We start from the raw sequence: 26,102 nt of genomic DNA, 5'->3' as shown, positions 1-26,102 counted from the left end.
CCAGTTCTGCTCTCTGTGCAGAACAAACCTGAACCTCCAACATCTCTCTACAATATGTTAATATTTAAGGCATCTTTGTCATACTGCAGTTTCCCCACAGTGCCCTTATACAGCCAGGGAGCTGATCTTGGGCCTTCCCTCAGCCCACTTTAAGTATTAAAACTTCAGAGGAACAGATCTGAGGCAGCAAAAGTCTGATCAGAACACGAGAAGACAAGAACCAAAGCAAGTTACTAAAGAGCTGGTGAGTGATGCCCTAGGTAGAAGGACATGGACCAATAGCTGAACACCAGCTTCTGTGGGAGGTGGGTCCACTCTTGGAAGTGGTTTAAGTTCTTGATAAATACTCAGTTTTCTGCACAGGAGGGAATTTTAAGATGTAAAGAGATTTGAGAAGTAAATAGTCTGCAGGTAACGTCAGAAAAAATTACATTTCTTACTAGACTTGTCCACAAGATACATAATAGTAAGACCTGTTTAACAATCATAGTTGCTTTTTTCAAGCACAGCTTCACCAAGTTGTATCATTTTGGTAACTAAATAGGGGATTTCAACTCAATTATAGAAATAAAGTAAAAAGAAAAGGTATACATATTTTGTTGACTGTAAAGCATGGAATGAGTTTACTAATTTCTTTGTACTGATATTAACAGCAGGACAGAGGTGGAAGATATTCCATATGAAGTGAGAAGGGCTCAGGAAATCAATCAGATATTTGGCCCAAAAGGTAGTGATGATGCCTATGACCTAATTTTTGACCTTCACAACACCACTTCTAACATGGGTGGTACCCTTATACTTGAAAACTCCAGGGATGACTTTACAATTCAAATGGTTCATTATATCAAGGTAAAAGTAATTTAAATGAACTATTAAAATAGATTATTAGTTGTAATGTTGTATTACTATATTTTGTAGTTTCTTTAAAGATACTATTTTTTATTCTGCAAAACTGCTTAAAATATTTAATCACTTATAGGATGGTTTTTCTTTTAATCAGAGATAATTAATTATTTGATTATAATATTAGGTAATTCAGACTTGAACTCATCATAATCTTAATGTATTAAAAGAGTATTAAGATGGATGGATAAAGAGGAATGCTCAGAATAACATCTATGAAAATGAATGTAATTTAATTTGGTTTCACACTGATCTGTCAGCAACTTGGATAAATTTGTCTCACATGCTAAATAGTTAAACATTAGTTTTATGAAATAAAGACAAGAATAATGGAACCAGGTAATGACAAACACTCCCTTCATCAGTACTTACAGGAATAATGATATCTTTGGAAGCTGTTTGATTGCTTCTTCTGAACCTGCTAAGCACTGGTAGAGTGAGCTTTGCAGAAGTGCTGGTTTAACTGTTTGAAATACCAGTAACCTAGAGAATGACTGATGAAATCAAGATTTGGCCAGTGGTATGGAATTTAATTTATTTTCTTGCCATAGAAACAGCATATATTATAATGCTTGATTTTTTTTCTTATTACATACATCCCATTTAAGTGTTTATAAAATATTTGAAGATTCCAAAAGCTTACAACTAAAATTACATGAAGAGCCATGGTAGGCACCAGGAGAGAGACCTGAAACAGATTTCTATGTAAATTGAAAGAGGTTAAAATAAGGCTTAATTAAGAATCTGTGTCCCCATAAGAGAGTCAAATCTAACACAAAAAGTACTTGAAATCTGCTTTACAGTATTCTAAGTTTTTGAACTCTGATAGATAGAGTTTTTTCTTCCTGTTAACAGTTTAAGACTACAACTGTGTTCAGTTTCATTAGGAGACAGCAAAGTTCAGTGGAGCATGCCTGGCATGACTTAATGGAAAGGAGGCAACAAATACAGCTTTGTATGTTTTCTAAAGATGTCCCACTTCTTGGAGGGCCAAGAAATAAAGGCAACATATTGAAGACATTGTGTAAATCACTTCTGCATCAGTAATCTTTTGTGGCACAACATTTAAAAATATTTGCATAACAAAGACATTTTTAAACAATCTCCACAGAATGCTCTGGCTCCAGAACACTGTCCTGTTTTGCTGATTGAACATCCTAGCTTGAAATATGCAACAACTCGATCTGTAGCAAAACATCCTGTTGGTAAATATGAAAACTAAAGATTATTTTAATTCATCATAAAATATTTTAATAGTTGCCTGTTTCCAGATCTGTTCTTTGTTATACACAGTGCCTTGATCACCAGTAGCTTTTTGATTCATGGTATGTTTGACATAAATTTATTTCTTCTGAAGAGTTAACCCAGTGTTTGCAGAAAATATTTATCATCTATGAGGACAAGGAAGAAGCAACAGCTTCTGAAAATAAATGTTTACATCCTCTAAATAAGCCTTGGCTGAAACACTGGTTTGTTAGCCAAGAAGAAAAGAGAAGATGTGATCAAGGAAGGGGGAAATGATGTTCTGCATGGTAGTGGTTAAGTTTCTTATTTATGGAATTATAAATCTAGAAAAAACTTATTAGATTGCTTTTCATATTAAACAAATGCATGGAAAGATAGGATGAAAAAAAAAAATAATACAAGAAACAAATCTCTAGAGTGACACTTCCTCTTAGCCTAGTAGCACTCTCAAAAATGTATATATGGTTATTTAAACTGAGACTAAATTTTCTGCTTGCCTTAAAAAAAAAATACTAAAAAAATCAGATTTTTCTACTTTACAGTTCCTCTCAATCATAAGCCAGATCAAAACAGATACCTATTTTTGATGTGTAACCTAAGCATGTGGTATATTATGGTTGTAATAATGATCTCCTTCATCTGCAAACAGGTGTGGAGGTGGGTCCCCAGCCACAAGGTGTTCTTAGAGCTGATATTTTGGACAAAATGAGAAAGATTATCAAACACGGCCTTGATTTTGTGCAACTTTTTAATGAAGGTAGAGTAAGCAATGACAGAATGTGGCCTTCTTTTAGAGTACAGTTTGAGTGGGCTTTTTTTGGGTACTAGAGGGAAAAGAATATAATTGTACAGGTCAGAATCTCCATTATTGTGCTGGAATGGTGAGCATTAAATAGCACCAGTACCATCCTGTGTTGTGCAGCACTAGTAAACACAGGCTTTTCAGTGGGTTCTTCATCTGCAAAATACATCTTTTAAAGAATAAAACCAAAAGTCACATTTTAGCACCAAATTTAGATCTGGGCTTCATATGCCACAGGACACGACTGGACAAACTTTCTGCAACTTGGTTTCAAGGGGACAACCAAAGCAGGAGCTGGGCATTTTCATGATAAATGAGCCAATCACTAGGGTGTAAACTTTGATGAGGTGCAACCTAATGATTTAAGCCATTCTAAAGAGAATAAATAATGCATTGTTCTTTTTAACAGGCAGTTGTTCATTCTGGCATTAAATGACATTTATTCTTTCTAGGAAAGGAATTTCCACCCTGCACAATTGAGGTTTTTAAAATAACGGAGAAAGTAGATTATCCCAGGAATAAGAATGATGAAGTTATTGCTATTATTCACCCTAAACTGCAGGTAAATTCTAAAATAGTTCCTATGTGTCACATTTTACAAGTATTCCTATGTTCTTTCTACTACATTGTGGTACATTTTAATAACATCACTGTTAAACCTAAAAATTAAAAGAAAAATATTCATATTTTCAATAGTAACCTAATTCTTAATTCTAAAATTAATTTTAATTAATTGTGAGCATCTGCAGTTTTAGTTCACCTGCATCAGTGGATTCTGTACAAGCCTGAAAACAAGGGCCAAAAACCTAAAACTACACACTGAAAACTAAAAGGAATTCTTTAAAAAAAAACCTTTTGCCATAAACTCCAGATAATATAATTATGGAGCCTAAACTCAGAGAGCACCTGAAATATACAAAAACTTGAAAGTAAACATATTCTATTTATTTTCTTTCTCTAAGGACCAAGACTGGCAGCCACTGAGCAATGGTGATCCTCTGTTTTTGACTCTTGCTGGAGAAGTAATTGCATATAAAGGGGACTGCACAGTCTATCCAACATTTATTAATGAAGCTGCCTATTATGAAAAGAAGCAAGCTTTTGTAAAAACACTGAAAATGAAACTCACTGCAAAACACATCAGATGCTCAGTCCTAGATCCAAAAACTTCATAATAGCTTATTACACATTTGCCAAACTAAAAGTGGATTTCTTCTCTGAAATTGAGTGTCATTCAGTTGTAATCTCTGGAATAACTAAATAAACACAGAATCTAATTTAAAACTGTAATTTAACTAATACTGGTGAGCACTTTCAAGATTAAATATACTGTCATAATGCTAATTATGATTGTTTACTTTAATAGTTTACTAGAGGTGTAAAGAATAAGTATTTTTATCACATTTGGCAGTTCACATTATATAAAATAATATATTACAAATGGGTTACTGGCTATAAAACATATCCAGCATCATACAGAAAGATGCTCATCCCAAAGTTACATTATACTAAAAAAACTAAAGCATTTCTACTTTATAATCCCAAACCCCCAATAACCACTTTTTAAAATGAGGTGGAATTAATTCCTCAAAGAAACATACAAAATGTGAGACAAAGGAAATGCTAGGGGGAGAGAAACAGAGTGAGGGTATGGATATTAAAATTCTTTTGTATTATCTGCATTTATTACTAATTCCTGCTATGCTAAGGTGGAAGTCTTATGGTTTATTTTGCTTTTTTATATCTAAGAAAAATATCCCATTTCTGAGAAAAATACTATCATAAAATGTAAATGTTTTTTAAATTTTAAGTATTAAAAGATTAAATTTCTATTGTAATGTAGAGAAGTCTATAGCTTTATAACTTTTTGATGTGTATACACCTGCTGTTTATAACATTTTTGAAATAAAATTTGAACCAGCTGTTGTACACCAAATGTTTCCAGTGAAGACAACAAAATTATGTAATTACTCAGGTTCTGATGACAAGCAATACATAAACCATACCTGAGTATTTCAGAAAGGAAATAAAGAAGAATTCCATATGGGAAAGACTTCTCAGAATTTTGAGGCTGACTGGTTCTGTATCTGTACAGAGAAAGCCTGGCACAGTAGCTGAAAAAGAAAAGAAAATGGTGGTTTACTCAAGTTTCTAATGTTGTTTTTTAACACATTTGACAACAATTTGAGGACAGAGAAAAGATTAAGAACTCTGCATAGATACAGTAATTATCTATTTACTGGAAGATTCATTGTCTAGACAATCTCCCAACTGTATCTTTCAAAAAGTGATGTCTTCCTTTTATACTAAGCCAAAAACCTCTTTTTCTTGCTTTATGTAACTCCTATGGCAATAAAATAAAAGCACAGGACAATGTTTATTGAATTACAAGTTTTATTTAATTTAAATAAACATGGTATAAAAAGTACAGAATTATGTGATCTGCTCATTTTTCATAGTGTTCTTGATAAGAATCTTGAAATAAGAGGCAGAATGTGTGATCTTGCAGGAGTCTGTGGCCACAAAAGGAGGGCATTTTCTCAGCAGAGAATTTTTAGAAATAAGCCTCCAGCTCCTTCCTCAGTTTTATGGTAGTTTTGTACCTGGAGATTGGCACATCACATTTCTGACAGGTTTTTTTGTGCCTTCCCTGTTTTACAGCTACACCCCCAGCTTGACCTCAGTACAGTGCAGAGACACCTGAACTTGTTCTCAGTGAGAAGTTCACCCATAGCAACACAGAGCAGAGCACAGGCTGGTTTATTCTGGTTCCTGAGTCTATGTGAAGAGGTATATTTTGTTGTACAAAAACTGGCACCCAAAAGAATCCAAACAGAACTCCATAGTCCTAAGGCAATATTATTTGTTGGCACTTTCAATGCACATTTAACTAGAAAATATGAAAGAGTCTGAGACCACAGGACTTTTTTTTCCTCTCACCCTAAGTAAGGCCAAACAATGCTCAGATATCACAACACTGGTCTGTTGCTACACATAAATGTCCTGCTCACCAAATTCCTGTGCCTTGCAAAAACAACTGAATTGAAGCTTCCCATTTGATCCCTTCCATCTGGGCCACCCTCGGTAGGAAACACAGGATACAGCACCTACAGAAGACTGGTTGAGTAGTGAGAGCCACATCCACCATCCCTGCAAATAACTTTTTGCTATCCTTGCCACTGGACAGTTTCCTCATGCTCTCTTCTGTGTTAAGATTTTTGGATCATTTTGCAGCCACAGCAGGCTTTGCTCTAAGAATCCAATGCAATGAACATTGTCATCCACATGCAGAACAGAATTCACCTGAGTCTTTCCTAAATGGTGCCTTTAAAACAGGCACCAAATAAATAAATATGATGAGTGACACTGAAGATGCAATGTATTAACTGAAATTTAAAAGTACATAGAACAAATATTTCTTTTTATACACACACACACATAAAATAGAAAACTAAAAATGTGATTATTAGTACCAGGTCATCCATCACAGGTAGCAAAATAAAAAGTGCCTGAGAAATGCATTACATAGTTCTCTGAATAAAAAAAAGAAAAAAAGAAGCAAAAAAAAGCTCAGATGTCTGCAATTGCATTTAACTCCTGTTAATTTTGAGAAGAAATACTGACTTCTTATTTTCTTCAAGTGGTTGGATATGGAAATTTATATTTATTTTTATACTCAAAGAAATTCTGATGCCACTCTTTAATGCAGCAAGAAGCAATAGCATGGAAAAGCTGAGTAGGAAAAATGAAGACCTTGTGACTGGAACAAATTCATAAATACTCTCCATCATAAATTATGTTTCTGTCCAATTATTTTCTGGGAAACCATATGTACATAGCAAGACATAAAAAACAGTAAACACCATGTTATGCCCTGGGGATTACATACAGGAAAAGAGATCAGGCAAAGCCAATGAGACCTGAAGAGGCTTTCTCCAACTTGTGGCATCAAGTCTCCAGTAACACTGACAGTCAATACAAAAGCTTCAAATGTATCCAGAACATTGTTCTTTGAAAATAACATACTTCATTTAGTAGTCTTCAGAGTTGAAATGCTTTTTGTTTCTCCACGACAAAGAACTTAACTTTTTTCAGTGTATAAAATGTTTCTCATGAGTCAGAAATTCCACAAGACAGCAGACTGGGATCATTATGATCTTAATTTTCCACAAACGGAAGAAATATCTCACATTTGGCCTTTTTTATTCAGTAAAAAGTCTAGAGCCAAGTTTGATTAGCATCACACAAACTTGGACAGCACCAGTTTTCAAGAGGCTCAAAACTGAACCACTGATATAGTCCATTTTATTTCAGCTTGGCAACCCTGATCCAAGGGGTTAAAGTCATCAGATCATGTCCCTGGAAGTTTCTGTTCCAGCTGCCTCCAGCTGAAACATCAAAGCTCTCAGCATCCACTGCTGAGGCTTTTAACCTTCAGAACAAACATATCAAATGCAGCACAACTAAACAGAAGTTTCAGGTAAATCATCCATTTCTTCAAATGTATTCAGGGTGTTTTTGCTATTAGTTCTCGAATTATCTTGAACTTTGCTTGGATCTGCAAAGAAATGCATTATAAACAAAACAGGGTATGGTAGAAACTGCATACACAAGCTCAAACTTTTACACATCTATTTTTTTTTAATAGATGTTTAATTTTAGTCATAGTTTAATTTTAAAAATGCTCATCTTTAAGCAGCCAATTGCCAGTTTACTACCATATCTAACACAGACTGTTTTGTCTGTCTCTTTTCATTACTACTGAAGCTCATCCTAAGCCATATAAATTCTAAGTAACTCAAGAACAAACTTCAGGAGGAGTCTCCCAGATCCTCATATGCCCCTCTCGTAAACTCTGATGGCTGCTGCCAGAAGGACATCTGACACCTCCAAGTCAGGTTATTTCTCTCTTACACTTCCAACACTGTCAGCAGATGGGTATCTTGAATTTCCTGGCTCATATTCACAAGGGGCAGTTTGTCATCCAGTATATATTGGAAAACATAAATATGAATGTCCCAGGGTTAACAGCAGCAGACTACAGCACTGGCAGGTAGAATCAGCCTGATTTCTTGCCACATTTTGCAATGCTATATATAGTTACTTAAGGGTGAAATGTACTTTATGAAAACCCTTTCAAAATAAATTCTATCAAAAACTTCTCCAGCCCTATACCATTAAAATGCTGTAAGAGAGTATAAAACTTAGACCAAGCATTAGAGAAAGATAAAGGTAAAACCACTATGTTTTGGCACCAAAGTATAAACATCAAGAGTTTGTAACTCTCCAAATTCTTAAAAATAATTTAACACCCCTACCTTATTAGACATGAATTTCCCCAGCAGTAAACGTGGCTGAATATCTAGATTATGACAGTTTACATTTTTTAAGGTTTAAATTATATCAAAGGATTTCTAAGAAAAAACAATTTCATTATTACAGCCTTGTAAAATTCTGCAGTACCTGTTGGCCCTGGATCTTCATTAATAAAGGAAACATGTGTTTTCCACTCGGTCCATCTCACTTCATTAATCCTGTTTATATTGTATACAAGTTGTGTTATTAACATGCCTTATCTCTTAGCCACACAGCTCTTTTTCCCTCTTATATCTTTATTCCTTCTTCACTTTGTGATACTTTACCATCAACACCTGCTTTGCTAGTACTAAGACTGAACATCTTTTGCAGTGTTATGTACTACAGGAAGATAAGAATAATACTCAGACTACTTTATAATCTCACACGTTATGAGTACAGCTGTGAAACTAGTCTTAATTATTTAGGTATATCATCAAATAGCAACATTTGAAATATAATTACTTTTAAGCTAACATTCAAAGAAGACTATGACTGGTATTTGTTGCAAGCAGACTTGACATGCATACATTAAATAATATAGAGTTGAAAATCTATTTTCTTACTAAAATATTGTCTACCTAAAACCCTATGCATTTTCCTTCTTTAAAAAAAAAATTGGTCTCCACTGAAAGAAACAAATCAGATTTCAGTACAACTAATACGATTTTTAGAGAGGTAGAAATATGTTAAAAAGGCTTTTGAGGAGAAATAACCACAAAGAAACACACAAAGCAGAATTGATAGCACAGTATTCTAGCTTTGCTTTACCTTAAGCACACTCTGGTGTCATTTTCAGCCACTTTACACCGTTCTCCCAATTGGAATTTTTTCCTCAAACATTTTGGTAAGAATTTTTCAAATTCCAAAATCGTTCTGGCTCTCTATTAACAATAAACAAGATGGATGTGGTTAATCCTATTCAAAGTTGCCTGCTTTGCTAGCACACACAGTTTGCAGGCTCCATGTTTCATTACAACATCACACATCCATCCATAACCAACACTGATTCCAGCAACAGCACTAACATGGCACGGTGTTTATTTGACTGGTGCAAAGAGGGAGCTCACAGCTTTCCCCAGTTAGCCCCACAGCAGGAGGCACTAGGAGAAAAACCAAGAAATCTCACTCTAAATTCAGTGTTCAGGGTTTAATGCCAACACTTCCATGCAAGGAAGCAACTCCAAACCTAACTATGACTGTGTTCTCAGTGACAGCTTGGGACTGTCCAGCCTTGGTAAAAGACCAGGCTCAGATCAGGTCTGGGGAACTGAAAGGTTGCACTGCAGATTTCTGGGCAGACCATGAAACACACATTATTCCAGACATATGGACAAAAATGAAGGCCATAGACATATATGTGACAGTGCATGAGGCTGGAAATCTGAGCTATAGGATTACCTTTAGGACAGTTGTTAATTCTGAAGTTATTACAACACCCTAATGCTAAAATTCCTAATTTGCATTGTTTGAACACCAATACAAATGGGGATTACCACTGGTAATGCCTAACAACTTGTTAGCAGGATAAATAACCAGATATGCAGCTCAAAAGATTTTAGCCAACACACTGACACTTGACCTAAGCCAAACAACTCACAAACAAACCTGGAGTTTCCAGATGTGCTCGCTCTCTTTTGAAATATCTTCCACTGTTTCTCCCATTAATGCAATCAGCATGTTCAAGAGAAGAACAAAAGTCAAGACAACAAAAGTTATGAGGAGCAGAAGAAAGAGGACAGGATACTTTGAATTTTGCTGGATCTCCAGATCACCCAGGCCAAGGGTGAGCTTAAAAAGATCCATGAGAACAGGTCCCAGGCTGCTGTTGTAGTGGCGACATTCACTGCCCTCTTGGCAAGTTTCAATCAGTGCAGCAAGGGCTGAGAAGAAAGCATGAGAAAATTTTCATCACAATAATGCTTTAATGTACACGTGGCATTTTATCCTAAATCACTCAAAATGCACTGCTAAATATAGAGCTAGACATGCCCAGCAGCACACAGAGCAGCAGCTAGGTGGCAGATTACCAGGAAGCAGAAGGATCCCACATCCAAATGAAATTGCAGGCAATTGAGCAAGAGCCAAATTACTTATCTGTTCAGACAGTCTCTAGACAGCTTAACTCTCTAAACTTGGCTTTTTAGCATCCAGAAGAAACCCCAACACGAGGTCTCATCATGGCAATAGGGTTCTTATTCATAATAATGCTAAAATTTTTACTCACACAGAGCATCAGTGCTTTTCTCCAGTAATATTTACCTACGCCAAATCCCAGCAAAAACACGATATAGACAACTAAAAATTTTATCACGTCTTGCAGGATGACCTAAAAATTAAATGAAATACTTATCAGAAATGAAAATCCGAGCACAAGGTTTACATTTATGAATTCTGCATGGCTACAGGTGTGGTGCACACTAAAGTGTCGGGCTGCTTTCATTAAGGAAACTTTGTAGTCTCAGTGAGAAACCCAGGGAAGATTTAGGGCTGATTTTTTACCTTAGGGCTTCAAGACTGGAGTGGTGTTGCAGGGTGACTAACTCTAGTCTAGAGTGACTGACTCTAATATAGGCTTTGCAGCACATGATGCAACTAAAGAGCAGAATTACATTAGCTGAAAAAACACTAATTACTTACATGTTTAATAGAGAAAAAAAAAAGGTTTTAAGAAATAAACTAGTTTCTAGCATTCAGGTTATTATAGTGTATCCTGATGAAATAACACATAGTAGACTGAAAATTAGAAACGTCAGTATGGATTATAAAATACAATTGCTGAATATGCTTGATTGGTATTGTATCTTAACAAGTAAGCATCATAAGAAGGCAGAGAAAACAAACAAAACAAACTTGCCTTTTGAATCATAACACTGTAAATGCCCATGGACTGGAAACCTCTGGTGAAATAGAGCATATTAGCCCATCCTAGGGCCATTGCCAAAACAAGACACACGAGGTGTTCTTTGTAGGAAAACAAGTACAAAAAGACAGAGAAGATCACAAGCAAAGCTTGTATAAAACTGTTAAAAAACAAACACATGTATGTAAAAGGGAAATTACTAGCACAAAACCAACAACACAGTGGAATAACATGAAAACAAGACTTTGCTTCTTATGCTTCAGTTCTAATTTCACATTGCATTCTGTTTTCCTCTATCAACATTACCATTATACTTTCACAATAAAATAGGTGATTATAGGTAATATAAGCATATTAATGCATTAGTATAATATTTATTGAAGCTTTCTTTAAGTGAACTACTCTCCCCAAAATAGCTGGTCAATGCAGATTTTGTTGATAAAGATAATTGTTGATAAAAAATTCTTAATGGTATCTTTGAGGTAATTTAATTCAAGCTTTAGCTTCATGGATTGCTGGAATCATTACAGATTTTCCACAAACAAGAAGAGGGAAGGTGTGATGTGCCAGGATGTAGACCAGATTCTCAGCAGCACAAAATCAATATCAGTGTGGGTGCAGGAGAAGAAAAAAAGGTAGAGGTAAGCCACCTCTGTGCTTTATCTAGGACAGCTCATGGGATGCTCCCATCAGCCAGCTGAACCAGCTTCATGCTATTTTTCCTTTCTTAAGTAGTCCACAGGACTGTGAAACTGTATCTGGTTTATTAACCAGGCTCCTTAAGCCCTTTTCTTTATATACAGCTCTGAAGAGATAGAGCCCCAGAAGTAAAAGACAGTAGTGAAAAAATTCAGTCCATACACATCAAATCCCAGTACTTGCACAGACCCCTGCAACCACTACTGTGTGTTAAAGAAAAGCTGTTTGCAAAATTATGCCCATCCCTCTAAAAACTGATAATTAAGAGTAAAAGTGAGCATCTGCTACAGGAGTACATTCTCTGCAACCACAATACAGATAAGAATTTTATATATAGTATAAAATATAAGCATGACAGACTTACAATGCAAAGTGAAACCATGCATCAGAGAGAATTGACTGCAGGTCTGAAGGTCTGAGCAGGAAGATGGCTACACTCTGTGCAGGAAGAAAGATAAAATCTAGAAATGTCAGGCATAAAAACTAGGCTAGAAAAAGCAGGCATAAAAACTGATTTTTCAAAATTATTTCATTGAAGTTGGTGTTCTAAAAAAAAGGAAAAAAATCAGCCTAACAATAAGACAACTCATAGAATTATAAATATTTTTGTAGGTATGTAACTTCAGATTTAAATTTCTGACATGTCTGGCATAATTTAATAGTTACTGGTTATATAGTATATGGTAAAAATTATACTGTTTTTTTGCCCAGAACAAGTTCTAATTATACAGCATTGTTAAAGCTAGGAAGCTGACAACATGTTATAGAAATACAAATCTCTGTCTTGAGAATCTGAAAGGAAAATACCCTCATATGTGTTTCACAGAGCAACACAGTTATGTTAAAATATATATTCCTGGTCATTCTGAGTACGTGATGTATTGAGCCAGAGACTTTTATAAATGACACATATCAATGATATTCTAAAAAGTATTGCCAATATTATCAGCAGCATACTCATATATCTAGAGAAGTTCTTTATTTTGCTATGTATTTGTTATTAAAATGTCTTACCTCTTTTATGGCTAAAAATATTGCTCCTAACATAACCATCACCTGACCCAGTAACTGCAGCCATCCCACGCCACGTGTCAGAGCAAGTGGATAAGGTGGAGCCTGCAAGACAGGTCCAAAACGAAAGACTGAGTTCCATCCCTGAAGGGTAAAAGGCAAAATAACACAAAGCCTCTTGCCTGTAGCTCAGGGTACACAATTTCTTCCCTCAGTTAGAATTTTTCTTGTGGTGCATTACAGAATTGGGCCTATAAGATGTATATTTGAACTAGCAGAAGTTTCTTGAAAGAAAAAATTGCCCTCTCCACACCTTTAGAAACTGAACTGCCTGTCTTTACATCAGGTATTTCTATTTTGGGTTACTTTACAGAATGAAAATGCAATTTTCTCCTCTATTCCTCTTCCTTCCAGATATGAAGCAGCATTTAGTGAGATTAATTTGCTGTACTCACTTCATTTTCATTAGGCCTGTGGTAGGAAACTAATGTTAGTGTTACGTTGTATAGGAAATAAAAACAGCATGACATAAAAAACATGTGTCGGGCAAACTTCTTCCATTTCATTCGCAGCAGTGAGTTCAGAGGCTCCAAAGTCAGCATTTCATGGCGATTCTGGAGAAAAAAAAACAATTAAGATCTGGATTTAGAAGCAAAAATTACTGTTTACTCTTTTACAAGCAATTCAAGTGCACAGACTAACATATCTGAAATAAATGTACAGCTAGAAAATATATAAATATATTTTAGAAATAGGTAACTTACACCGATATTTGTATTATAGACAATTATTTCCAATACTGAATTGTCTGCAGTGGTATCTAGTTCTGTCAGATCATAAAGTGAAGATTGAACAGGACCATAAGCCCAGTCTGTGAATTTTCTTGAGAGGCTCCTGTTAGGCTTATCTCTTATCTCTCTGCTCAGGATGTATTTCAGGATCTAAAACATGAACAAAATCACTTGTAAGCAGAAGTGTTCTTCATGGGAAAGGAGAAAGCTCACATTCAAGCAGTCCAACACCCTACCTTGGAACTACCACGTTCTCTACAGCAGTGCAATGCAATGTGTTTGTAATTGGTTCCATTGTCAGTTCTCTGCCACAATACAGTTGATTTATGAGAGACAAATTCTACACCAGCATTAACAGAGCAGTGCCAGTGAGCCTTCTGAAATTACTCAGAGTGTGTATTGTGTAAGTGGAGCACTGCAATAAATGCAGAGTTTCTATAGACAAAAGGGTTCCCAAGGCTGTTTTTAAAGAGCCTGTGTATTTTCTACAGAGAGGGGTTTGAGGGAAGCCTTAAAAGGGAGAAGCAACATTGCAACAGAAATATTTTCTTTTATTTTGACAATTAGCTCACTCAGCACCACAATACATGGTACAAACAACATGGAAAACTGCATCTCAGAGCACTAACATCTGAGCTCAGATGTGGCCTTGAGTCCTTCTCCCCACTTACAATTTTTTTTTTTTTTATATGCTACTGAAATGGTACCCACCTCTAATTTCCCAGTTTTTGCAGCTAATTGTAGTGGTGTCAAACCCTCCTTATTCTTTGTTGTTTCCAAATTTCGGTCTTTACTTCTCAACAAAATCATATCATACATTCTGATTACAAAGTCATTCTGGGTTTTAAAGTCCTCTGCCACAGTAACTAAGGCATGGAGGATGTTGTTTCCTCTGGAATCCTGAGAAGTGATATTGGTCCTGGCATTGTCCATTAACAGTTGGATTATGTCTGGCTGATTGGTACATGCAGCCAACGCCAGTGCAGTTTCACCTAGAAAATTATAAAATTTAACATGTGTTTATATTTTATTACAAGCATTCAAATAATTTTACAAATGAGTGGCTGTGTTAAGCACCTTAATATATGAGATGCATTGACCTATTGATTGTATTGAATTTAGCTCATTTTATAAAAGTTTAATTTGTATGAAAACAACATGGAGAAAATTTGCTACCTTTTATTTGCCATTCAGTGTTGACAATTCTTTTTTAGTAAATGCTTCACAATTATTTCTGAATGCTTATAACACACACTGCCCTCTCACAAGTGACTTTTACAGAAGGTACTATGCCAATTTTTGTATCTTATGATGTGAGTTTCCTAATCTAGGTTTACCTATGGCAATGATTCACACTTGCTTTTCTTCCATACTGTCTTAATCGTTTGGCTATTCCTTCTAAACCTTTCCAGAGAGATCACATTTCCACTTACCAAAATAAAAGCCTTCATGCTTATGTTTGGGATTAAAGAAAATACCCTGGGCATGAGCATTGACATCAGCTCCTTTTTCTATAAGGCTCTGAGTTATTTCATATTGTCTCCTTTCGATGGCAATATTTAGAGCTGTCTGGCCTGGAACAACAGACAGGTATTTAGTGATGAATCTCTTAAACCTGTTAAAAAATATCAATGATATTTCACAATGGATTGTGCCAGTGATAATGATTAAAAGTTGGTTTAGGAATTCAAACCATTATTAGAATGTTTGGAGAAAACATTACTTTTGTGGACAGTGTATTTAACCATATACCTGAAATTGGTATGAGATGGCAGTACCTTTATATGCCTCTTCTGTGTATGCTGCATTGATAAATCTCTCCAAAATGCCATTTTCTTCTGCAAAGGCTAGTAGGGTGTTCACTATCTCATTAGTGTTTTCATTGATGTTCAGCAGAGCTTTCATCAGACAAGTTTTGCCAGTGTCTGAAGCTGTGAATTTTTTCATCAGATAATCTACAAGAGTGAATTCGGAGATTAGACCATAATTACTTCTTAAAGAGGATGGAAATAATTCTAATATTTCATTTATTAGGGGTGGAACATAAATTATTTGCCAATCACTCCATCCTATTCACTTTGTCTTTGAGCTATGTATACTTGGTGAAACAATGCATTCAGGAACGTGGTACTAAATAAGGTAGTCAGCTCACTTGGCTTTTCTTTTGGACATCCCACTGCCATGGTCACTCCAGACAGACCCACAACTCCTGCACAAGCCCTGGCTGTACTGCAATTTGCCTGCAGATTGGATAGAGACATCAGCTTTGAGTCTTGTGCTGCAGAAGGCTGGGAATCCAGTGCAGGAGGACACTCTGTGTATCACAAGTAGGAAACAAACACCTTGCAGAGTTGCCTTGGAGACAGCAAGGAGGTGGCTGATTAAATACCTTAAGCTTTCCTGCAGAAACAGGAAACGTGGCAGACATCACACTGCAAGTAACCACTGCAGAGGTATTTCCCAGTCTTACACTACACACGTGGTGGCAGAAGAGCTGAGAATCTTCCTTCAGGCAGGTGCAGAGCTTACCTGGCACAGTCAGGTTTGTACACGCATTAGATCTCTCCTTCAGCTCTGCCAGCAGCTCTTGCAGCTCTTCTATATTCCCCTCAGACACTGCTCTAAATATGTATCTCTTCAGCTTCTTCCGGGCACTTCTCTGCTCAGGTCCTTGTGACATGTTAGCACTGAGTTATAAAAAAATCAGAATGAAATTGCTGACTTAGTTTACGGTGGTTTATTTTATTTTCTACCTAAGAGAAAAAAAGAAATCCAATAAATTGCCCCTGACTACATACACTTGCCCCAGTTCTATATACAACTTGACATGGAGCTCTCAGAATGTTTCTGCAGATTGTTTATTTGCAGGTAAGTGGCTACTGAGAGGAGATTTATAATAAAAAGGTACACTAAGAATTATTTTGCATTTTTTTCTTCTAAAACAAAGGCTAAGAAATATCTCTCTGCTTCTCTGATCTGTCCACACCTTGCTCACTTCAGTGCCTGGTTACCTGATGCTGCACACCAACTGCATCCATCCCACTCACAGTAAAAGAAAATTTTTAACCTCACATCTTCTTAAACAACTTTCCTGATTGTACATTGTTCTGGAATAAGAATGATGTAATATTTCTTCCCCAATCAGAAATTATCTTAGCTCATATGTCATTGTCCTAGCTGTGTATGGTGTCTGTGCTGTCATCTAGGAAACAGACATTATATGTAAGGAATCCTCACACTAAATGTGAGATTGGAGAAGAAGAGAGGTTACAGCTGCTTATTTCAATATTTATTTACTGCAGAATCAGAAATGTGAGCACAAAAATTACCTTATTTCTGAAATATGGCAGGCAAAACAAGTAATATGTACTCTGTTATAGACAATCCACTGAAAATGTACTAAGAAGCATTTGAATTTCCACTCACCAACAGCTGTCTACATTGGGGCTATATTCAGTTGCATCATCCTGAAGGGACTGTGGGGAATCCATATCCTCCCCATTTCCAGATGCACTATAGAAAACAAAAAAGCATAAGTGCTAAGTTAGGAAGATATTGGAAGATACTTTGACAAATCACATGAAGAATCAGGCAGTATCAGGAAGTAGTACCTACAGTAGAACAAAAATTATTTTAATTTGACAATGTGCTTTTTAATTATATCATTTGATCACCCCCATGAATTTTAAAGTGTGTGGTAAAAATGAAAAGACCCACAGGATTTTATTATATTTACAAAACCAATAGGAAAGTAATCTGGTTTGGGCTTTGCTCCATTATGAACTGGGAAGTTTTTAACAGTCACTACTTTTTTCACTACATCCTGACTGCTTGTAGCTTACATTCTTCATTTTCACATCCTTAATTTGTCACCTGCCACAAAACAAGTGCTAAATCAGTAACACTGCATGAGCTGTAAGCACATAATGAAAGTGATTTACCTAAAGGTTTACCACACAATACACAGTAGGATACCTCAAGAGCATTTTGCAGCTGAAATAGCAGCTTTATCTAAAAGGAATTAAGGACTGGGCTTTAAAGTACGTATTTAGGTAATAAATTTAAAGGATTTCAATGGCACTTTTATTTTGCAATTTCTGTACAGCATTTCCAAACATTCCTAAAAGCAGACTTTAAAATAATTTATAATTTTTCTTACTTGTATTTTTGTTTTCTATAAGGTTTAAATTTGATAAACAACCTCAGACTAATAAGTTCTGAACTATTATAGATAAAACAGATGTATGGACACTAATACAAGGATTCAGTGTTGCTCTGCAAATATTCCCTTCCTTTGAAATACAGCTGGTAGCTCACAGTCCATTCTTATTCAGTCCATCACTTCTCTGCAGAAAGCTGTGAGGAATCTGGTAACAAAGCACATGTGTCTTGTGCAGGTCAGTCCCTGAATAGGCAAAGAAGTTTGGATACCTCTCCTCTGAGAACAAAAAAACACTGAGCTAATTCCACAAAACTGACCAGACATCCATCAGAGAAAAGCATCTGGACACTCTGGGCTTATGCTAGGTTTGGTGGAAATTTCCCATAATAGTATCCCACAGATTTTCAAAACTTAAGTGCAATCTTCCCAGTCATAATTTTTCTCTATTCATCCAGCATAAATGGTTGCCTTTAAATATTTCAGATTCAGCATCTTCATGTCATTTGAGTATTAGTGAGCAAAAGAGGGAGGATGCCAGCACACAGCTGGGAGCTGGATTTGCTAAATTAAGCTGTGGCCTTCATACAGTAAAAAATACACAAATGGGTGCATGCAGTTTGGCCTAATGTGTCATAAACAAGAGGCTAAGATTAAAAAAAAAATTACTGTGCTGATTTAAATTTCATTCAAAATTAAGGCCTGGTTTATTCAGTGTAAATGACAGCAGTATGTATGTCATCTAGCAACAACTGACCTCCAGTGGAATTCTGTCTTTGAAGTAAGGAAAGCTAAGAAAAGACATAACAAATTTTAGCTCTGAGGTCTAAGGAGAAATAATAAGTAGCTGCTGGAAAGGAAAGAGAAGTATTTGCAGTATGGCAATTGGATAGGCATCTACAACTTACCATGGACGAATATTTGAATCCATTGGTTTTGAAAACACAGGAGGAGATGTATTATTTGGAGTTGCATTGCTTTCAAAACCATCAATCTCCAGAAAAAAGTGTGAGCTGTTGAACACAGTGCATTTAAAAAGTATTAGCAAAAAATCCAGGCTCAACCATTAAAATAAGCAAAGCACTACAGGTACATGCCCAGGACAAAGTTAACAATTTATATTTTCTGGCATTTTACCAAGCAGGACTCTGGCAGAGAGGCTCATCTACTTTCCCCTGGGGGGGGATCCCAACTTCCAAAATTGTGCCCAGCACTTTCATGCTGGCAGATGAGCAAAAGATGCAGAGATATTTTTAGAACATACAGTATCAAATCCAGACGTGCCTAAGCAGTTACCACAGCAGCCTGGAAACAGCCTTGCACCCAGCTCCTCTGCAAATAGCTAAGTGCAAAACCAGGCATTTATTGAGCAGCCACACACAGATGCACACCTACACCTGCACATGCTTTCAAACCTACCCCCTCTCCCAGTCTATTTCTCCAGCCAGGAGCCATTAGGATGGAACATTTCAAACCCATCAGCAGTGATCATCATCAAGTCAGAAAGTTGGAAAGGTTACATCTTAAATAACATTAGGCATTTCCATCATCCAGGACTGGTGTGTAATCTTGCCAGTCAGTGCATGATATTTAACTATTTCTCTTCCATATAAATGATTTAAAGGGAAAAGAAATGAAATCTTAAACAACACAGAAAAGGGAACATGAGATGGAATAGGAAGATTTTGCCCTTTAAAAGGAGGTGGAGTTGAGAGGCAAAAATCAATGGCTTGGTATTACTAGAGCTCATTAAAGCATTGCTACTTTTCACCAAGGACAGAATTCTATGATTCTATGAAGGACAGAAAAGTTTCAGTGATAGATGTAGTGACTCCCTCATGGCTGATTGCTCAGAAACTATTTTACATTTCTAGTATGTTCTGGTAGTCACCTGGAAAACATTTTCAATTCTGTTTTAGTCCATAGGATATTTATTCTTTCTGCTAAAACCAATATGATCTAATTCCCTAGTGTTAATCTTTTCCAGTGGCTTGGTGATCCAAGGGTTAATTCTCTGTATGTGGTAGTTTAAACCTACAGGACCTCATGGAAATGAGATGTACCTGGGAATGCATTCTAAGCAGGCAGCAAGCAAAATGCCACTTCAGGTTAGCAGGAGAGTGTCTCTGAAATTATTTAGGCAAAGAGGTGCAGTTTAGAGTACAGGGAAAACCTAGAGAGAAACAGGACCACTGCCATCACTTCTGGCAGCTGCTGTAAATCATTGCTGGTTCCCTGGGGTCTGGACTTGGGAGACAGACTAAGGAGTGGAAAAACCATGGGTTTATCCTACTTTGTTGCATTTCCTTACCACAAATTGCAGGAGCTGTCCCAACAGGCACACAGCTGTTGGAGGCCACAGTAAAACTCCATCATCTCCCAAGTGTCAAGCTCTAGGCTCTGCTGGGCCACCTCTCCTGCCCTTGGCTCAGCAGCAGGAGGGGATGGTGAGCTACAGGCCATGTCTTTGAGAGCAGCTCCTGCTCTCTCAGCAGTGAGCTTATGCTGAAGATTTTGGCACCCAGTAGATGTACAGCAGCTATGAAGTGAGCCCTGGTTTGGAGGCTGACACACCTAACCTATCCAGGCATGTGGGTTATCTGGAGATACCACGGGGTTGAAAAAAAAAAAAAACAAAAAACCAAAACCAACCCAAAAGCCACCATGCAAGGCCTGTGGATGGTTGCCAACAAATACCCAAGTGCTTACATGGCCACCTTGCACACTCTCAGGAACACTGCCCACAAGCATAATCAGTCTCTGACAACATTGGCAGCACTCCTCCCTCCCAGCCTGCCTGTTGGTTTTCCTGTACTTAATTATACAGTCAGTCTGTCTACCCAAATACCAGGGCCTTCAAGAAGGGGAAGTCATTACCTTTTCAGAAAGTGCAGATTGCCAATACATTTTGTCAAGTGAGAAATGGCACCCATGGAGCTGCCCTACCTAGGTGCTTCGTGGCATGGGAGAAGGAATGAATTTTGAAGCAACTGAAGCACAGCAAAATGGAAACATGTAATTAGTTGAAGGCGTTAAAGCTCTGCATTAAAATTCACATGAGCATTCCTTGTATCACAGGAATGTTGTCAGCCACACCCTGAGCTCTTGGTTGAGAAGTGGGAAAAACCTCAAGGTTACTGTTACTGAGGCCACAAAACTGAATGGGAGATAAAAGATTAAGTAATTAGTGATTGCCAGTATTTGTTGTAACTACACAAGCTTTCATGGAATTGTACTTTTTTGAACTACAGGGTGTATTGTGAGCTCTTCAGATACTTCATCTCCCCCTCACACAACAGAGCTTCTCTTTTTTTCATTTAATGGCAAAAACTGGGCCACTCAGGAGGGGGTCTCAAATAACTTGTGACATCATTTCTGTGGAAAGTGATTCCTCTCATTATTAAGAATTATAAATGTCACAACAGCTGCAATTGCTTAGGCCTTCATAGTTGAAAAAATTGCCATAATAGCTACTAATTAGCCACAAATTGAAAAGTTTATGAACCAATATTCATGCTCACTCTCCAGTAAGTTAGTTAACTTCAATACCATAGCATCAGGAATTTATTACTGCTTATATTTCCCTATATATATTAAACACAAACCCTTACTTTCATAATTTATGTTAGTGAATTAAAGATTTTATACATTAAAATAAAGAAGTCTTATTAGAAAATGAAAAAGAGTGAATTCAGGTTTCTGTTTGTGATGGCACTTTTCAACCCTCCCAGCTCTCATTTCTTAATTCCCATTTGTCTCCCAATAATCTCTCACATTCCCATGTGAGGCTAAGTTTGAAATGCTGTCTTTTTTCAAGCCAGCATCTCTTCCATAAAACCTGGTATCCCCTGCCACATGTTCTCTTTAAAAAAAGCTCACTCTTCCTTCTCCTATTGAAACACTGCCCATCACCAGACCACATTCTTACACAGGTGTAGAGAGCAGATGCAGAAAGCCCAGCAGATCCAAGGCACAAAAGACTGGTCCATGAGTCTGGTGTCTCTAGGACAGGGGTTAAATGTTTGCCCCATTAGTGTAAAAATGCCATATGTCCACCTAACCAGGATTCTCTTCCACTTCTGTGCAGCATAAGAACAGAGTTTACTTACAGGCACCTTCTGTTCACCAGGTTTCTCATTCATATATGCCCTGTGAATAAAGGTGTCAGTGCAATTGTCTTCTAAAGAAGATAACAAGGAGTTTTAGTGTTCCAGACTGAGAGGATCCTACCTTTTCTTTGTGGGAGTGCTTTCAGTTGGCTTTTTCTCTTGCTGGTTTGAAGGGGGAATACCAGATGGATTTGTTTTCTTGCCCATTAGTGGAACAATTTCGTTGTTATCTTTAATCATGTTTCTGCAGTAGATAGATTCACAGTTAGTTACCCCCTGTTCATTTGAAGAAAGGATAGTGACAGAATTGTGGATTTTGTCCAATTTTTTTCATTTTCTGTTTGTTTTTTTCCTTAAGCACATACATGCAATTTTATATGTCAAGGCTGGAGGGTTCCATTCATGATGATCATATTACATTCTAAGAAAAGTGCCATTAAAAGTTATACCATAAATCCAGGGGAACTGTAACTTCAAGCATGCACCTAAATTAAACTGAAGGGACCTGTCAATCACAATGACAGTACATGTTATTTTTAGAAACAAAAAGAGCACAAAGAATTTTGTAAGCAGCCCAGTAGCTTGCCCATATTCACAGGTAATCTCAGCAGTCTGCTCTTACCCAAGGTAACTTCAGAAAAGTGGTAAAAATTCCAGGAAGATCTGTGCAACAGGTACAATATACAATGGAAGATTCCAGTGAAAGGCAGTGACCACAGAAAAAGCCCTGAAACTCTTCACTGCATTTAAATAACAGAAGCAGAGACTGGATATTATGCCCAAGATGAGCTCAGCTCACATGGATAACCACAAGAATTTGTGTGTCCTGGTGACAGTCCTCAACATTTCTTCTGAGAAAAAAGGAAAAACCATGCCTCTGGATGGGAACAATCACCACCACACGACACAAAAGGATCTTAAAGGATGTTATCTGCTTATAAACACCCACAACATTGATTCTGTAAGTAATAATGAATAACTAGCTACCTATTTCTCAATATAATTCTTAAGGGCATCATTTTAAGTCACCAAGCACAATTTGAAAGCAAGAAGGTGAATTTAGGACACTTCTAAAATTCAGTGAATTTTGAAGTAAGTTAACAAGGACATGGACCCACCTAGAAAACGTTTAAGTAAAGGAAAGTTTCAAACTCAAGTACAGAGAACTGAGAATTTACAAGGCCCAAAACATATATAAGTTCAGCTATAATTTTTTGTCACTAAATGGCACAGAAAACTGAAATATTAGGAAGCACTCCTTATGTTGAAGAGGTTGGCTTTAAAACCAGGAATGGAAATAGGTTTCTATTGTGCTCCTGCCATTGGTAGATGTGTTCACACTAGTGCAGCTCAGAAATATTCTTAGTTTGGATGCATCTTCTAAGAATTCATATCCCAACACTCAAAGAAATAATTTATAAAAGGCAAATATGATTTGCTTAGTACACTTGCATACAAAGTACACTGTTGCTCTCACTATGGTAAGTACACAAAAGAACTGAATTTGGATATTAAAGATTCAAGATAGGAAAGAGAGCTTTGTCTATGCCTTTGAAAAGGCAATTCCTGCAGTCTTCAGACACATTATATCAGGAAATACTCTGATAAGCATTTAATCTTAACACAACTTAAGAAATTACTGTTGTCTTGCTTAGTTCATAAATAATCCTGCTATTTACTTGTGACCAGGTACTTTAAGATGCACAGCAGTTTCTGCCAGTTCTCACCACAGAGATGTTGCCAGTAATTCACAAGCAGAATACATCATTTAGGTGAAAATAGTGAAAGGCAGCACTGAAGTTGTGCTGGAAGATGATGAAATACTGAACCATCAGTGATTTAGGGGAATAATTTGAGAAGGAAAAATGAAAGATCCAATTTTGCATACATGGACAGCTTTCAACAAGCACACAGGAGCTTTGAGTGTGCAGTCTCAGCTACAAAAACTATTTTAAATGAGATCTCAGAGTCTGCACAAGGTAAATAACTGCAGGCACAATGGTAAAGGCACCTTGCTACAGTGCTGAGGTAGCGTCTGGTTCTCATTTTTAATCACAATTAATTGCATCTGAGATGAAAACCCAGCTCAGGCTTTTGACAATATGGCCTGTGGAGCTCACTTCTTGTTTTAACCATATCCATGCAAATCTCCTGGGAGTTAATGGAGATTTTTATGCTTATCAGGTTTTTACCTTACTCTGTCTCCTTAATGTAACAACCATCTGCTTTCATCATCATCTTCCTGCACTCTATCATTTTCTGTCATCTATGACATAAAGAGAAAAAGAGTGCACGAGTCTGAAGAATGTCAAAGCACAAGTAGCAAGCCTTACGTAGCCTGATATGGAGTGTCTTTTGTTGTAACTCTCTTCTGCCATTATCTAGTTAATTGTTACTTACTGGCCACCAGAGAAGTGGCCTTTTTTTGTGGGCACCAAGACAAAAATGCTGTGTTGATTTCTAGTATTGACACTTACTTGGAAGGGGATTCTGAGGACATCAGGAGCTTAGTATCTCACCTCCAGTGTGCTGGGGATTAAAAAAGGGCATTTTTTTGTAATGGTGAATGAGACTCCACTTCTCCTATGGCACTTTACACACTGTCACAGACTCACCTCTGAGAACCAGAAAAATCATCCCAATCTATATCTCCATAGCTCAGTATCAAAAAGTGGCTAAAGGGGAAATTCTACAGATCAAAAGAAACACTCAGCTGTGATATCATGGGTCAAAAGTCTTGCCTTCTTCCTCAGGGGCAGAGGATTGGAAGTGACTACCAATAACTGTTTGATTCACAGGATCCTTTGAACATCCACAGCACAGACCATGACATTTTCCAGCACCTACAGCTTCTTACTAGCTCATAAAAAATATCCCCTCCCCAAGGGGAGAGATGAGATAAAACTTGATTTTTACTTTTGTGCATTATTTATGGTATAAAAATTCTATCAGCTTGATAGAGTTTCACCTTTTGTGAAATGTTAAGCCTTTGAGGGACATTTGTAGACACGAGGTACTAATCTAAGAGAAAAAATTTTAAAGATCTCTGAAAAGAAATGGTTTTTTCCCCATGGAAAAAACTTAAAAATTATTTACCTCTTATCCCTGTATTAAATAAAAAGAAGAAATTTTACTGAGTTGAAATAAAAACTGTTCTACTAGGCTAGGTATTTTATTTTGACAGTCACTGCAGTAACTGAAACTTTCACTGAGTGATGAAAATACTATTTGAATTTAGTTTGTATTATTATGTATTTTGGACTCCCTTAACATAGAAATTAGGAAGTGTATCAGGCTGACAAATATGAATGAAATGAGGTCTGTCTTCCTGTCTTCATTTCTGAATGCCCAGGGAGTCAGCGTGGCACGGCTCAGGAGAAAGACAGATTTATAAATTAGAAAATCAGGAATAAACACAACAGTAAATCACACTCCAGTTGAAAGATAGGTTCAGTCTTTGTCTCCTGAAGATTTCACTCTCTACAAAAGCATCACACTTACACCAAACACCCAGAGAAGCTCCCAGAGAACTTACCCTGCTTACGACACTTGCATTTCAGTATAGCCCAGGAACCTCGGGATTGTACAAGAGAAGTTCAAAGCAGGGACTCACAACATCCAAAGCAGTTCATCTGCCAAACGACTAGAACTAAATTCAAGCTCAGAACTGCCCTAAAAACACAAAACCACCTTTCTCCAGGCATCCGGCTTGCTCAGCTGTTGGAAAGCAAAGATAAGTTCAGCGCCGGGGTGCTGCAGCCTCACAGGGTTTTCTACCTCTGAAATAAATTAGGGAGCAGAGAGAAACTTGCTAGACAACAACCTCCTTACCTCACAGCTGCCAAAGTGGGATGACACACATCCACACAATAATTATACACTGAAACATTACTAAAGCTGAGTCGCTCATGGGTGACTTAATGGCAGCTGCAGAATATTTGAAACCACCTCTGCTCTGCAGTTTACAGACTGCTCTCAAAAGCCAATGGTTGTGCACAAGCATTTGGGTTGTAAATGACATCCCTTTATGTCATGCCTGGTTTGTTGTAGATTATGGAACTCTTCAAACATCACAAAGCAAAAAAATGAGAAAAAAGATGACACTTAAGTGCTCCAGAAAGCAAACATTTTTGCTATTAACTTTGAAAAAGCAGAAACAGCCTTA

The 26,102-nt window shown here is 37.0% G+C and overlaps 2 protein-coding genes across 4 annotated transcripts in view; one reads left to right on the top strand and one right to left on the bottom strand.

Annotated features, from left to right (window-relative positions):
• Positions 1-5,383, top strand: part of ASPA (aspartoacylase) — an 8,948-nt gene extending 3,565 nt beyond the window's left edge. For 2 of the 3 annotated variants that reach the window (XM_071765172.1, XM_071765174.1), the window contains exons 3-7: positions 654-849; positions 2,015-2,108; positions 2,798-2,905; positions 3,403-3,512; positions 3,913-5,383. In XM_071765172.1, coding sequence (XP_071621273.1) covers positions 654-849; positions 2,015-2,108; positions 2,798-2,905; positions 3,403-3,512; positions 3,913-4,125 — 721 coding nt within the window. In that variant the 3' untranslated portion in view covers positions 4,126-5,383. The remainder of the gene's footprint in view (positions 1-653; positions 850-2,014; positions 2,109-2,797; positions 2,906-3,402; positions 3,513-3,912) is intronic. The other variant, XM_071765175.1, reaches the window with a different exon arrangement.
• Positions 5,325-26,102, bottom strand: TRPV3 (transient receptor potential cation channel subfamily V member 3). Its single transcript, XM_071765177.1, has 19 exons — positions 25,473-26,102; positions 24,415-24,466; positions 22,059-22,181; positions 18,737-18,841; positions 17,096-17,182; positions 16,199-16,356; positions 15,448-15,624; positions 15,103-15,243; positions 14,381-14,661; positions 13,643-13,819; positions 13,334-13,492; positions 12,882-12,983; positions 12,232-12,305; positions 11,163-11,328; positions 10,568-10,634; positions 9,914-10,188; positions 9,077-9,189; positions 8,414-8,484; positions 5,325-7,508 (listed from the first exon to the last, which is right to left on the bottom strand). Exons 2-19 carry the CDS (start codon positions 24,435-24,437, stop codon positions 7,414-7,416), a joined length of 2,394 nt encoding a protein of 797 aa, XP_071621278.1. The 5' UTR covers positions 24,438-24,466; positions 25,473-26,102; the 3' UTR covers positions 5,325-7,413.

The sequence above is a fragment of the Heliangelus exortis genome, chromosome 21 (genome assembly GCF_036169615.1).
Source record: "Heliangelus exortis chromosome 21, bHelExo1.hap1, whole genome shotgun sequence".
Lineage (NCBI taxonomy): Eukaryota > Metazoa > Chordata > Aves > Apodiformes > Trochilidae > Heliangelus > Heliangelus exortis.
Note: the sequence above shows the minus strand (reverse complement) of the source record. Positions and strands in the feature narration are given on the sequence as shown.

What these genes read in the sequence shown, in the direction of transcription:
- TRPV3 (XM_071765177.1), bottom strand. Translation starts at nt 24,437, where the DNA reads ATGTCCTCAGAATCCCCTTCCAA. An exon ending in AGCACTCCCACAAAGAAAAG is followed by an intron (nt 18,842 to 22,058) that starts GTAGGATCCTCT and finishes TGTGTTCAACAG; the next exon opens with CTCACACTTTTTTCTGGAGA. An exon ending in CAAAAACTGGGAAATTAGAG is followed by an intron (nt 13,820 to 14,380) that starts GTGGGTACCATT and finishes TTCATGTTTTAG; the next exon opens with ATCCTGAAATACATCCTGAG.